The 12594-nt window shown below is 38.3% G+C and overlaps 1 protein-coding gene across 16 annotated transcripts in view; it reads right to left on the bottom strand.

The window, feature by feature from the left end:
* The window catches only part of CD44 (CD44 molecule (IN blood group)), an 85111-nt gene that overhangs the window by 23396 nt on the left and 49121 nt on the right, over nucleotides 1-12594 (bottom strand). For 4 of the 16 annotated variants that reach the window (XM_019738545.2, XM_019738550.2, XM_019738549.2 and 1 more), the window contains exons 6-8: nucleotides 6270-6389; nucleotides 3599-3712; nucleotides 3019-3135 (exon numbers count right to left, since the gene is read on the bottom strand). The exons of 6 other annotated variants lie outside the window; for them this stretch is intronic. In XM_019738545.2, coding sequence (XP_019594104.2) covers nucleotides 3019-3135; nucleotides 3599-3712; nucleotides 6270-6389 — 351 coding nt within the window. The remainder of the gene's footprint in view (nucleotides 1-3018; nucleotides 3136-3598; nucleotides 3713-6269; nucleotides 6390-12594) is intronic. 6 more of the 16 variants (XM_019738548.2, XM_074336204.1, XM_019738546.2 and 3 more) reach the window with 5 other exon arrangements.

Below are 12594 nucleotides of genomic sequence, written 5' to 3'. Positions count from 1 at the left end.
TTATGAGCCATTCTGGTTCAATTTCCTCACCAACACACACCTTTCTATTTTAAGAGCATACACACATGGGAGAGAAAGTAGAAAAGAAAAACAGCAAGGAGAGAGAGAGAGGGGCCACTGATATTCTAAAAGGGATATTAAAAATCAAATGGCCCAATCCTTTAATTATCAGATGGGAAAAATGGGGCCCAAAGAAGTTTTGACTAGTTCAAAATTATATAGCCAGATTGGCAGAGTCAGAACTAGACCACAGTCTGTGAATTCCCAGTATTGTTCTTATTTTACTTGAGTTTATGGCCTTGTATGTTCTGAGAGAACTGCTCCAAGAATTAACCTCCTTACTTCAGCGGTTTTGAGGGGAGTAACATATTACACAACCATCGATGACAAGATAGCCTAGCAGGAGATCTTCTGAAATGGTGGTCACGTGACCCATAGTCACATGCACTGAAAATGCACCAGCAGCGGACTTGCCCAGCAGGGAAGATGTTGGAAGGCCCGGGACCCTCCTCCACCGACACGTTATGATGTTATGCCTCTCAAATGGTCAAAATTACTTTTTAACAAAATTAATTCAGTGGAAAAAAACGATTCTAGCCAGTGTTTGGCATTATATAGACAATATGTATGTGTGACAGGCTTAAAATGTCAACCACAGGGCTGTAATTGTCCAGTTTTTGAAAGGAAAAAATGAATGGAATAAAATTGTATGAGGGTCCCAATAGGAAAAACCAGTAAGCCACTGACATTTTCATCTAAAGCAACTGAGAGCAAATTTTCAGTTCTCAAAACAAAGAGCGGCTACCCATTTGCCAAGCTGAAGTCTATTTTGCAACTTGTAAAATTGATGTATTTCATTATTTTAGAAAATATGTGTTATTTTATAGTAGCAAAGACATTTTAAAAAATAAAACTTATTGTTATTTTCCCGTAACATTGGCCAAAACATTCTGGGGTTAACTTGTTATCAAATGGGAGGGGGAAAAAAGCCAAAATCTTAAGCTTTACTTCCCAGTAACTAAATAACTGCCTAACAAGTAAAGAAGTTAGAAAACCACCGAGTGTAATTACAAAAAAAAAAAAAGAAAAAGAAAAAAAAAGGCAAGGTAACCCTAATATAGACTGCCTTTTCAAAGTTTAAAAAAAACAGAAAAGTAAAAGAAAAAAATAATGCACTCACACATGTGTGTGTACAGACACACACTTCTCTACACTCCTTCTATCACTATCTTTATAAACACAATGATCCTTTAAATACCCAGAAACACCCTGTTATTTTCAATACATGGGTTAGCAGAGTATAGGATTTCCATTGTAAAATACGAAGGTTGACCTAGAAAGTTATTATTTTTTTAAATAAGCCTTTTTACATTTATTTAACTATATGTAAATTCTTAGAACAAGAATAAATTACGTGTTTGGGTTTTTTGCATAATTTTTCTAATGAAACTATGACATCCTTACTTCATATTTGAGTTTTGTACTATAATCAAAAAGAGAGTCACTTCTCTATAATATTCAAGGACATTATTAATTTTCCCTAGAACCCTTCCTTAGTCCTGTGAGACAGTCACATAATTATTTGAAGTGTCTGTTATGTTGTAATGTTCTTTTGATAAAGCCAGAGGTCACCAACCAGAATCTCTTTATGTTTTGGAAGTGCTGATAGGAGAATTGTTGACGCTGGTGCTGCTTTCCTTCTCTTAGGTTCTGTTTATGTCTGGTTTATCAACTACCCATCACTAATGATACCCCCTACCACCACCTTTAGACAAGAGACTCATTAATTCCAAGCCTCTTAAGTATCTTTCTGCTTTTTAAGTACAAACTGTCTTAAATAATTTCCGAATTATAGTGTTGGGTCCAAAGAGGATTGGTACAGAATGCCAAGATGCTCAGAAGAAAGAGGGCATTCTGAGGAGACTTATGCTTTGTATTTCTTTCCTGTGTCAGAAGACTATTGTTACCTCAGCCCATAATCCTCATGCGCATAGCAAATCTACTGGGGAAAGTAGTGACACATAGGCCTGTTGGAAGTATTCCGTACAATGCCTAGGACTTATTAACCTATGCCTCAGCTGATAGCGCAAATGTTTCTTTTGTTGTCTGAAGACATCCCTCAAACCATGGATTCCCAAATTCCTTTGGGGTCTCCCTTTGGCTTCCATGTGGCTGTTTCTTACATTTTTGCTTTAGGAGTATACAAGACTATGAGAATAATGGTTGAGCCCTAGTTTTAAAAATGCTACACGTTGTTATCCTAACTTAAAGCTTCTTTTATTCCAAACACGATAGGCATCTCTCTGAGAAATAGATCAAAGGAGAGTATATATTTCTTACTTTTTTTGTCCTATCCTCATAGTCCAGCAGTGAGAATTGAGACTATTTTGGAAAACCTGAGATGTTTGCACATAAATAGAAAAAGCAGCATCAAAGCCTCCCCCAAGCTGTCCTTGGCTTAAAAACAGAAAAAGAACAGTCATAGAATTTGCATATAGACCAGCTGAGCTATTGACTTTCCTCTAAAGAGTATAAGAGATGCCTTTCTGCAATGCAGTGAGACACAGAATATGCAGAAGAAACTGGATTCATCAAAGATCTTCATAGAAAATGAGGGTTCCAAAGGTCATTGCACTAGTCAAGCCTTCTTTCCAGACACAACTACCCAGCACCCAAAGAACACATTCTTCATTCTACATTTCCACGAACACTCAAGTGGAACCTCTATGAATCTTTAACACAAAAACTGTATCTCAGATCTTTTTACAATTTCACTTTCTAAACATTGTTAAACATTTTGGCTTTGGGGGGCAACCTGACAAGGTAGCATTTTTTTTTTTTTTCGATTTCTAAAAATTGTGTGCCGATTTGGCAGCTTTTCATGTTCTGGGGATTAAAAAAAATTTGCTGTGTGAAAATAGAAGATGTGGCCAATGTCTAAAAAAGAGTCTTCCCTATTCTTTGGAAGGACTTCACTAACTCATCTAACCCAGAGCTGCTGACCACCATCCTTCTTACTTGTGCTTGCAGAATGCGGAGTTTCCTCTTCCTCGGGATGCTCGTGGTGAATGAGAGGAGAGTGTGGTTCCTGGGTCCAGCCTGCTGCATAATCGCTGGTGCTACTTCTGTCCACATCTGTTGTGACGATGGGTATATATACGCTGTGACTTTTAATCAACCAACCTTTGATGGTTCTGTTCTTCCATTAAAGTGTATGCTATTTAGTGGTTCTATGCCTAAATAGTATCTCTGATCATTTGCTCTCAACACTTTTGAGGAACTTCAATAATTCCTCCCAAGAGAAAACCAACAGGCATGGAATTTCTTAGTGACGACCTGTTTGTTATTCCACTTTCTCAAGGGCAACACCACAAACCATTTTAACATATTCATTTGTGTAATGATGCAGCATAAAATTCTTGTGCGAAGATGGGATGACTTATGAAGGACCACTAAGTTCAACTGAGTATCCTCATGAAAAGTTTACTAAGAATCTGTGATGAGATATTACCTAAATTTCCCACTGTATCTTGACAATTTGCAGCATCATGGACTTTGAGGGAAAAAAATCTTTAATTAAGAATGCATATCCCATTACCCGTCATCCTTGCAGTTGTCTGAAGTAATATTTCTGGATTTAAACCGTCTGGGCTCCATTGCTGCAAATCCTCATTCGGGCTGGGGTAGCCAAAAACCCGTCGTGTGGTTGAAACTGTGACAATGATGATTGGAGTCATTAAGAAAATGTTATTTCTTGAGCCTTCATCACCTGTTTTGCACATTTTCCCCTTCTTTAGGCTATACTATAGTAAATCATCTATACTAGGTTGTATAGATGGCTGAGTGGAAGTGGAGGGAAAGCAGAGAGTGCCTTTAGCTGGATTCAGTCATATCAGTAAGCATGTCAGTGTCCTTTGCATTCTGTCATAGAATACGCTGGAGTCAGAACATGAGATCTTCTGGAGAAAGCAGTAAAAGAAGCTGCAGTAGGAAGAGGAACAGCTTTGAAAACACCAGCCCTCCACCGAGGTTAACCAAAGACGGCAGAGCTTGGCCCATCCATGCAGTCTGGAACAGCCTTGGAACTTGAAAGCGCAAGGAGTTCACATCGCTGGCAAGTGTGCTACGCGTTGATCCACTGGACGAAGAGGCAGATACCTGAAAGTTATACCTTGATAATCACTTTATTTCATTACCAGTTTTGATGGGGGAAAGGAGCAGCCCGAGCAGCCAGAGCTTTCTTACAGGTGATTCTAAGAAAGGACATCTACCTACAACAGCCGTAGGATTTAGCTATACACTTCTGGATGTTATTCAAATACCTAAGGTATGCTCATCAAATACAAAGCATTTCACATGCAAGCCATTTGTAGCCAGTGAAAGGAAAACCAGATGCGTACATTCAGTAGGAAAACACCATAGGTAACCAACCACCATCACAGCAGCCACCAGGGGAAAAAGAAGAGGCATACATCTACCAGTGCCCTGATACTGTCACCGAAAATGATAGAGCTAGAATAGGCGACACACCTGACAGAAGGATCATGACAAAATCAGAATCAATGTTTTTTTGTGAAAAGGTAATTTGCAAATCCATCCTAATTCTTTAAAACTTTGTTTTGATACCCCCCAAAAACGCAAAACGCTTTTTCAGAACTACAATACTATCATCTCTATTTCACAAGAAAACCGGGTTTAAAATCATTGACCACATTTGCAATAAGTGTGAAAAAGTGGCAGTTTTCACACCCTTCAGAAGACAGAGGGCATCCTGCTAAATTAGGTGCATAGCTGCCAACCAGAAAAGTGAACTGAAATTGGAAAAGATGCCATAGAGATGAAAAATACCAAGGGAAGTTTTCCCCTGGAGTGTGATCGTACAATTTGTTTTCAAGTTGCTCTGTTTAGGTTGCCACCCGAGAGAGTTTAGTTTCTCAACTATCAAGACACCATCCTCACTGATAGCCCCACGTGGAAGAGGGGATCACATCCTGAACCCAAGAGCCAGTGTAATAATAAAGCTCCAATGTTTTCAGTTATTCGCTTTTCTTTCAGAAGTTACTAGAAAGAGTTTCCATTTCTATAGATTAAGCTCCGCAGAGGTGTCCAAGCTAAGAAATATACCACTTAGATGTAAAGCATCTAGTTCATTTCAAGTATTTGTCCGATCAATGCCATATACTTAGATGCCTTCAAGGCCTAAGCTTTTTTTTTTTTTCCATTTCTCCCTCCCTGGGTTCTGTCCATTTGGAGACAATACTTTGAGGTTTCAACTGGACGGACAGAACACCAGTGACTCAGGAAAGCTCATGTAATACTCCAAATATACTTTGAGGAAAATATACTTTGAGGAGAAGCAGAGCTGTGATGGCATCGGGTTCAGGATTTTTATCTCTGTTCAGCAATATCTTTGATCATTACAGGTATGAATAGGAAACTCAGTCATTTGGTAGACTATTAGACCAATCTCTGCATGTTTTCTTTTTGAGAACATTTTTTTCAGCTCAATTTCCATCTCTGTTCTCAAAAAGTTTTATAATTGTCACAAGTGTTGAGACTATTATGCAGTGGTTTCACTATTTGTTTTTAATAATTGGTACTATTTTGTTATATCTCGGCTAACATTTGCCCTTTGCTTCAATGTCTTTGTGTTATATTGGTGCCTGATTTGTTTGTTAAAACTCTAGGTTTGTTCCTTGACCTCAACCAGGTTTTGATTAAGACAATTCTTGAGAAGTTCTAGTTCCCATATTTTAAGCCTTTCTAGGGCATTCTAATCTTCCATTTAGGATCATCTGCTTTTAATTAATATCCTCCAAATCACATCCTCAAGTCCGTTGCTTCCATAGGCCGTGAGTCCCTTGAAGGCAAGAGCTCTGGCTTTTTTCATCTTTGTGTTCCCAGCACCTAACGCAATAGGCACAATGAATATTTGTTGTAATGTCTTACTATGGCGTCCTCTGACAAAGCTCAGCAGATCAAAGAGAATCTGTAGCAGCAGACCACACAAACGGACAAAATAGGAAGAGTATGAGGCATTAAGAATTTTATAAAAGATACTTTTCCCATTTCTTCTTCAAATGTTTTGGCTTCCATTAAAACAAAACCTATGTCTTCCTTCATAATCTCATCAAGGTATATAACTAAGGTATGATCATAGGCTTGTGCTCATTTTTCATATTATTTCCCAGGATAAATACTGTTGGGCGTCACTCTGATAAATTGGTAAGCCTTGCATAAATGGTTCTACTGTAATTGATTATTCTTACTGGTGCTGGAGATAAAATCTTCATCATCATCAATGCCTGATCCAGAATGAATGGGGTGTTTGTCTCTTTCATCTTCTTCAGTTGGCTCCCAGCCTGCTGAGATGAGATTTGAATCCATACCTGTTGTGGTGACTTGCGTTAGTAGCTGAGCTGGATGCCAAGCAACCCATTTGACATAGGAAGAAAACCAGGAACAGAATGTGTAATGAAATTCCCAAGATTACAAGAAGAAAGTGAAACATTTGATGTGTACGCCCCCAATTCTTATATCTTGGTGTCTGAAGCTAATTTGTAGATCTAAAAACAATTGGCTGTGATCTTTGCAGCTGAACAATTCTCTTTAAGGAAGTTAAAAGAATAAATATAGACATAATCCAAGTAGAAAAGTAAAAGAAAAAAAGATCAGTAAACACTCCTCCATACTTTTAGATACACTTATTCACTTATTAAACATTAAAGCTAGGACATCTAGAATAGAATGGAAAGTTTTCACATGTGACTATTTGTTTTGTCAAGCTACCCTCAGAAAAATCTTGGAATCTAAATACATGTCAGTCATTTTTACAATTTCATAGTTGTATTCACAATTTGCTAATTCATTTTTTGATCTTCTCTAGTATCAGATTGCTATCTATTGTGTGAATGTAAATGAAAGCTACACTGCAGTTCTCAACAATATTAATACTTTAGCATATACCAAAATAAAAAATTAATCAATAAACAGAGAAGTCATGCCTGGCATTTATTAGTCAACTCTTTTGGTTAACTAAAGTGGGCTGTAGCCAAGATTAGGAGAAAGTCTCACTTCTTCCATTTTCGATGCAATCACAAGAAAGGAGGAAACTCTCCAGCTCTTCTCAATGGTTACCATGGAAGACATCTCTTTACTGAAAAGGCATTTCCTACGTTTTGAATGAGATTCATGCTACCTTCTGGAATGACCATCTGTCTTTTCACACTGTTAGTATCTACCCCAAGAATAGTTCCACTGAGAGATTTTCTAAATTTTGTTAGCTCCCGCTATGCTATTTTATTTTCTCATGAAAAGTTAAAAATTTCCTATGACTTTGGTCATCTTAGAATACTTTTCAGAGTCAAAATTTTGTTCTGTCATCAAGAAAGACCTGGCCCCTTTTCCAATCCCCTTATTAGCCTCCTCCCAGGCTATAGTCATTCTATAGGGTAGGAAGAGGAAATATGTTTAATGGTGCTATCAAATGAAACACATAGATCCCAGACTTCATGATCTTTCAGAAGTCATCACACATATTTGTGAAACTAGAATGGCCTTTAGACTTTGACAGTATCCCCAAGGTCAATGAGAATTATTGAAGACTGTCAAGAAAACATACGACATGAGATAATAATAACTCATTACCAGCCATTATTGTTGTTATGTGAAGAGGGTTCTTGACCTCTGGTGATTGAATCAACCATGAAAACCAACCCTGAGATTCTCTCCTCTTGATTGCTGTTTTGGGACTTGTACCACTAGTGCTCATCAAGCCATTGTAACCATTATTGAATTGATTGTTGATAGATTAATAATCAGTTCTGAAGAAATAATGCTGTATATGCTTTTACAGTTTTACTACTCAAGAGAGTCATCTATACTGGATATAGATGGCATAAAGAAAGGGGAAAAGTGCAGAAGTTCCATTTCTTTTGGAGGCCCAAACTGGAGTTCATAGAATGTCAGAGATGGAAAGACCTTAAATATTATCTGGTTCATGCTGCTTACCTTAAACATAAAAACATTGTGCTGGAACTTGCCCGGTCTGAAGTCAGAAAGCTAAACAACAGAGAGGTCGCAAGGGGAGTATGAAAGCTGTCTTTGAACTTTGAAAGACTATAATGTAAAAGAGGAATTAGATTTGTGTGCTCCCAAAAGGCCAAATTGGGGCCTGTAGTAAGAATTTCAGCAAGATGACTTATTTTTCCAAATGTTGGATTTAAAAAGGTAATAACCCAAACTATCCAACAACAAGCTTCTTCATAAAGTATTATATTCTCCATCAGAAAGATCATGTAGGAGGAAAGACGTGTAAGAGATTAAATGATTAAGAGTGTGAAATGTACTAGACCATTTAAGATCCTCTCCAAATTGAGAGTCCATGATAATAAAACCCAGTTCTTCAGAATCCTAGCTCTTCATCTTCTACACACTCTATCTTGGCCAACCAATATCATCCTCCAAGAATTTAGGATATGATATTTCTGCAAGCAGTCCCAGACACATAATCCCAGCAATCCCAAACACATGAAGAACGACATATGACATGAAACGTGGAAACAAATGCCTTTCCACTTTTTTCCATTTAGAGTCCAAATCATCCACCAGCCTTTCCCACGATCACTTTTTAGATCAACACTGTATTTTACAAAGCAGAATAGGACATTTTGAGTGCCAGCTTTTGAAAATAGAATAAGCAATTAGGAAAGACAGGCCAAGGTAAAGTGACCCAATGATCTCACTAATAAGACCAAAAACAAGAGTCCTGATTTGAAAACTTCTAAAGATGGCCATTTCTGTAACCAAGATGTGCATCAGAAGAATATCGGATAATAGACGAAAAACTGAAAAAAGTTCAAGCAGAGAGACCAATATCCTCATTAAATCCCAAAATACAAAAGTATGGTGAATTATATTCATTTTTTTTCAGCTATCAAGAAAGCCCAGAAATGACCCAAGATGCGACACTGACAAGATTGTTTCTTTCACAATGTTTGTCCTATGAAGATAAACATTGCAAACATTTAAAAACAGCATATTCTTTATTCTGCAGTATCTCTTTCCCTCCCTTCCTCCTTCCATCCTTTCATCCCTCCTTCCCTCCCTATCTTCCTTCCTCTCTCTCTGTCTCTCTGCAGAATTATCTTAATCGCTATGATATGGACTCATAACATCAGCACTGTTTTCCTTACTTGAGTATTTGTTGAAATAAAGAATATAGTTTATTCAATGTCTTACAAGTGAAGCAAATGTAATGGACCATTTTATTACTCTTCTTCTGTCAAAAACATGCCTAATTGTTTTGAAAAATGACCATATCCTCCATCAACGAAAGTTAATAAATGAAGATACTCGTATGCTTGTAATCCGCCATTGTTATAGACTCTGAATCTTTTCCCACAAAAGCTCTCAAGTCAAAAGACTTTGCAGGAACTCAGGGTTAATAGTCAAAGATCCAGGGAGCTTGTCAAAGGCCTAGACTCTGATGTAAAGCAACAGCTTTCTTCCTACACTTTGTAGTTCAGGTTTCAGACGTCCAAACAAGTGTCCAGGGCCTACATTTTCCATCTGTAAATCAATATTTCCCTCCATTATTATTGACTGTAATAATTAGCAGGAAGAGTAGGAGCATGCTTTTTTCCAATAGACTTCTTTCCAGAGGACTTGTTCTGAATGAATCTCCTAACGGAAGCCCCTAAAGGAAAAAAAATATTTCTGATTCTAGCACATTTCTAAAAGGAAAACAAGTAGGACATTTAGGAGTATCCAGTTGTATCCCCAGATCCATAGGCCTCTCTGATAAATGAAATGGTACCAGAGCCTGTTCTCATTAACAGTGCTGACAGAGCATCAGTAGAAAATGATAATGGATGTCCTTTTCCCAAACACTAAAAGACTTGGCATAGGACAACAAATAAGCAGAAGACATAACAGTTTACCTGTGGTTGCTATTGTGTAATCCTGAGTTCTAAGCTGTGCATTATCAAACCAGGACCATATCCAATTAATTTGTTCCTGAGCTGCTGCATGGCTGTTTGAGTGCACAGTTGAAGTAATGGAATCAATTATGAAAATATTGTTTAGTGAGATCTTTCTACAAAACCTTTACACTCAGTACTGTCTATATAGAATGTCCGTATCTATTATAGAATGAAGATTAGAAAAGAAGGATTGAGGCCTGGTTTTATCTTTCCACTCTCCTAAAGTCTCCTAGAATCTTAGGATAACATCAGAAGTGCGAATTCTGTATGGGTATCAATTCAGTGCTACTCATTCTTCAAACAGGGTCCCCTGAACACAAGGCTCAGAGCAAAATCAAGTAGCAACTTAATGACCTATGATGGAAAGAGATTTTATATTCACTCGACTGGGTGACTCAGCTGTGAACTGAAGGTCTTTAGCACAGCATTTCATAAAGTTGCTTTCGCTCATTTATTTTGAGGTAACTTTAGAGGTGCTTGCCTGTATCTTCTGGGTCTCTCATTTTATCCAGGTAGCTTGTGACAACAACTGGCATTTCAAATCTCCACTCACACTTATTACTCTCAAGTCAAGATTTATACTTAAACAGGAACTTTGCAAAGGGTGTGTGTTCAACATGTTGAAATCAGGTAAAGCTTTCTCAAGTACCGATCTATCACTTTCTGTCACTTTTAATTCTAATTCAGAATGTGTTTCTGGAAAAGAAACAAAACTGCTCAAGTTAGAGAAGTTCTGGACTCTGTTCAAATTAGAGAAAGGATAACCAGCAATATTTTACAATTTGAAATCTCTCATTTGACTCTCGAGTCGGACTGAGTCCAGAATGTTTCCCTATAGAAGAAGAATGGCAAAGATCATCAGGGGAAACATCAAAAGCACTTGTGAGTTTTAAAAACCGTTTTGAGTCACACATCCCTTTGAAAATCTGATAAAAGTGATGGCGTCTCCTCAAAAACGTGATGCTTCACATACACATTCTCAAAATTTTGCGTGTTATTTCAGGTGGTCTTGTATACCTTATGGCCTGTCATTGAACCTCCGGCAAGTCCACAAAGTCCAGCTTAACAACTTGGACTCTATACACACCAGACGTCAACCACCGGCACAATATGTTTTATGCTACAAAGGAAGCATTTGCTCAGAATTAGAGAGAAGAGAGATAGGAGCCAATTTCACCAGTGATGCCCTGAGATAAACCTGAGCATCCACTGGAAAATTCGCAGACACCCCATTCTAACCTCAGAAACTTATTAAAGATGCATAGCTCCTGCCACCCTCCCCTATAACACACCAGAAAGAGAACAACAAGAAATAAACATATAAGAACAAGATAGAAATTGGCAGTATTTCTGTCTTCCCTAAAGGAGTTGCATGAGATTTTGGGAAAATGGAAAAAGCTACAGCCTAGCCAGCAGAGTTTCCAATTTTCCCCACCCAAGTAGACCATGCCAGACAAAAAAACACACACACCATAAAAACAAAAACCGGTTTCTTTGACACCCAGAACACAAGGAAATAGAGTATTCCCAGGCAGGAGCTGCTTCCTGAATTAGTTTAGGTTTCTGGATTCCAGAAAATTTTAGATCGGAAAGAGTCTGAGACACGCCTCCAGGAGGGATCTTCCAAAAATAACACTTAAAATAAAAAGCCTGTTGGAAGTCAAAACTTCCGCAGATGGTTCTTATTGGCTCTCCCCATTGCCACCCACTACGGACCCTTAAGGAAGGAACAAGCCACCGAAGCCAAAGAGCAATTTTTGGTACTCAGCCAGTTTTCCTCTTGACCTCTGCCCTCCCACATACGTTAGGATTTTCAAACACTCCCTCTCACCAAGTCCCAACTCTCAGTCCAACAGCCACGAGGTTTTGAGAATCTCCTCACTGGGTTAGAAAATATGGTCTGTTCAAAAACTTACCAGTGCTAACTTTTTCTAGCACACCACACGCTACTTTCAAGTTTCCACCTGATTGCTTCCTTTGACGCCCTTCTTTGCCTGCATTGATTTATCTGGAGTTGCCGTTGGCCTAATTGGATCCTATAGCACTTCAGTATCTCTCGGGTTAGCCCTGGACTCACTCTAGTGGACAAACGAGTCCCTCTCTTCCTTAACTACTAGAAGAAATTTAGCTAAGTCCTCTGGAAAGAGGAAAGCACAGTTCTTTTCTCAACCCAAATCCTGAACTGTGTTTCAATGAAACCTCATAACTCTCCTCTTCCTTGATTTCTGTACGATGTCTAGACTCCGGGAAGGTAGGTCCAACTCTGAGTCCTCAGTATCTAGAGCAACATCTGCCACACAGTAGACCTCAAATATCAGTTGGATGAATGACTAGCTTCCTAATCCTTACCTCTCTTGAGTATCACTTTTTAATGGTGCTTCCCACTGGGCCCTAAGCATTAGAATAGGCCTGGTATGTGGTAGATCTCAAAATATGTTTGCTGACTAACTAACAGGTAGGCAAGGTGCAGTCCTTAAAAGAGGTGCTATAAATGTACATAAGACGTGCTATTTGTCCTTCCTAAAGCATATGTGAAACATTGTTTTATACAAGCTCTTAGCAGCTTCTGTGTTAACATCACGATTTTCTTCTTTGGTGGGAAATAGTCTTT

Source organism: Rhinolophus sinicus, linkage group LG06 (assembly GCF_036562045.2).
Source record: "Rhinolophus sinicus isolate RSC01 linkage group LG06, ASM3656204v1, whole genome shotgun sequence".
Taxonomy (NCBI): Eukaryota; Metazoa; Chordata; class Mammalia; order Chiroptera; family Rhinolophidae; genus Rhinolophus; species Rhinolophus sinicus.
Note: the sequence above shows the minus strand (reverse complement) of the source record. Positions and strands in the feature narration are given on the sequence as shown.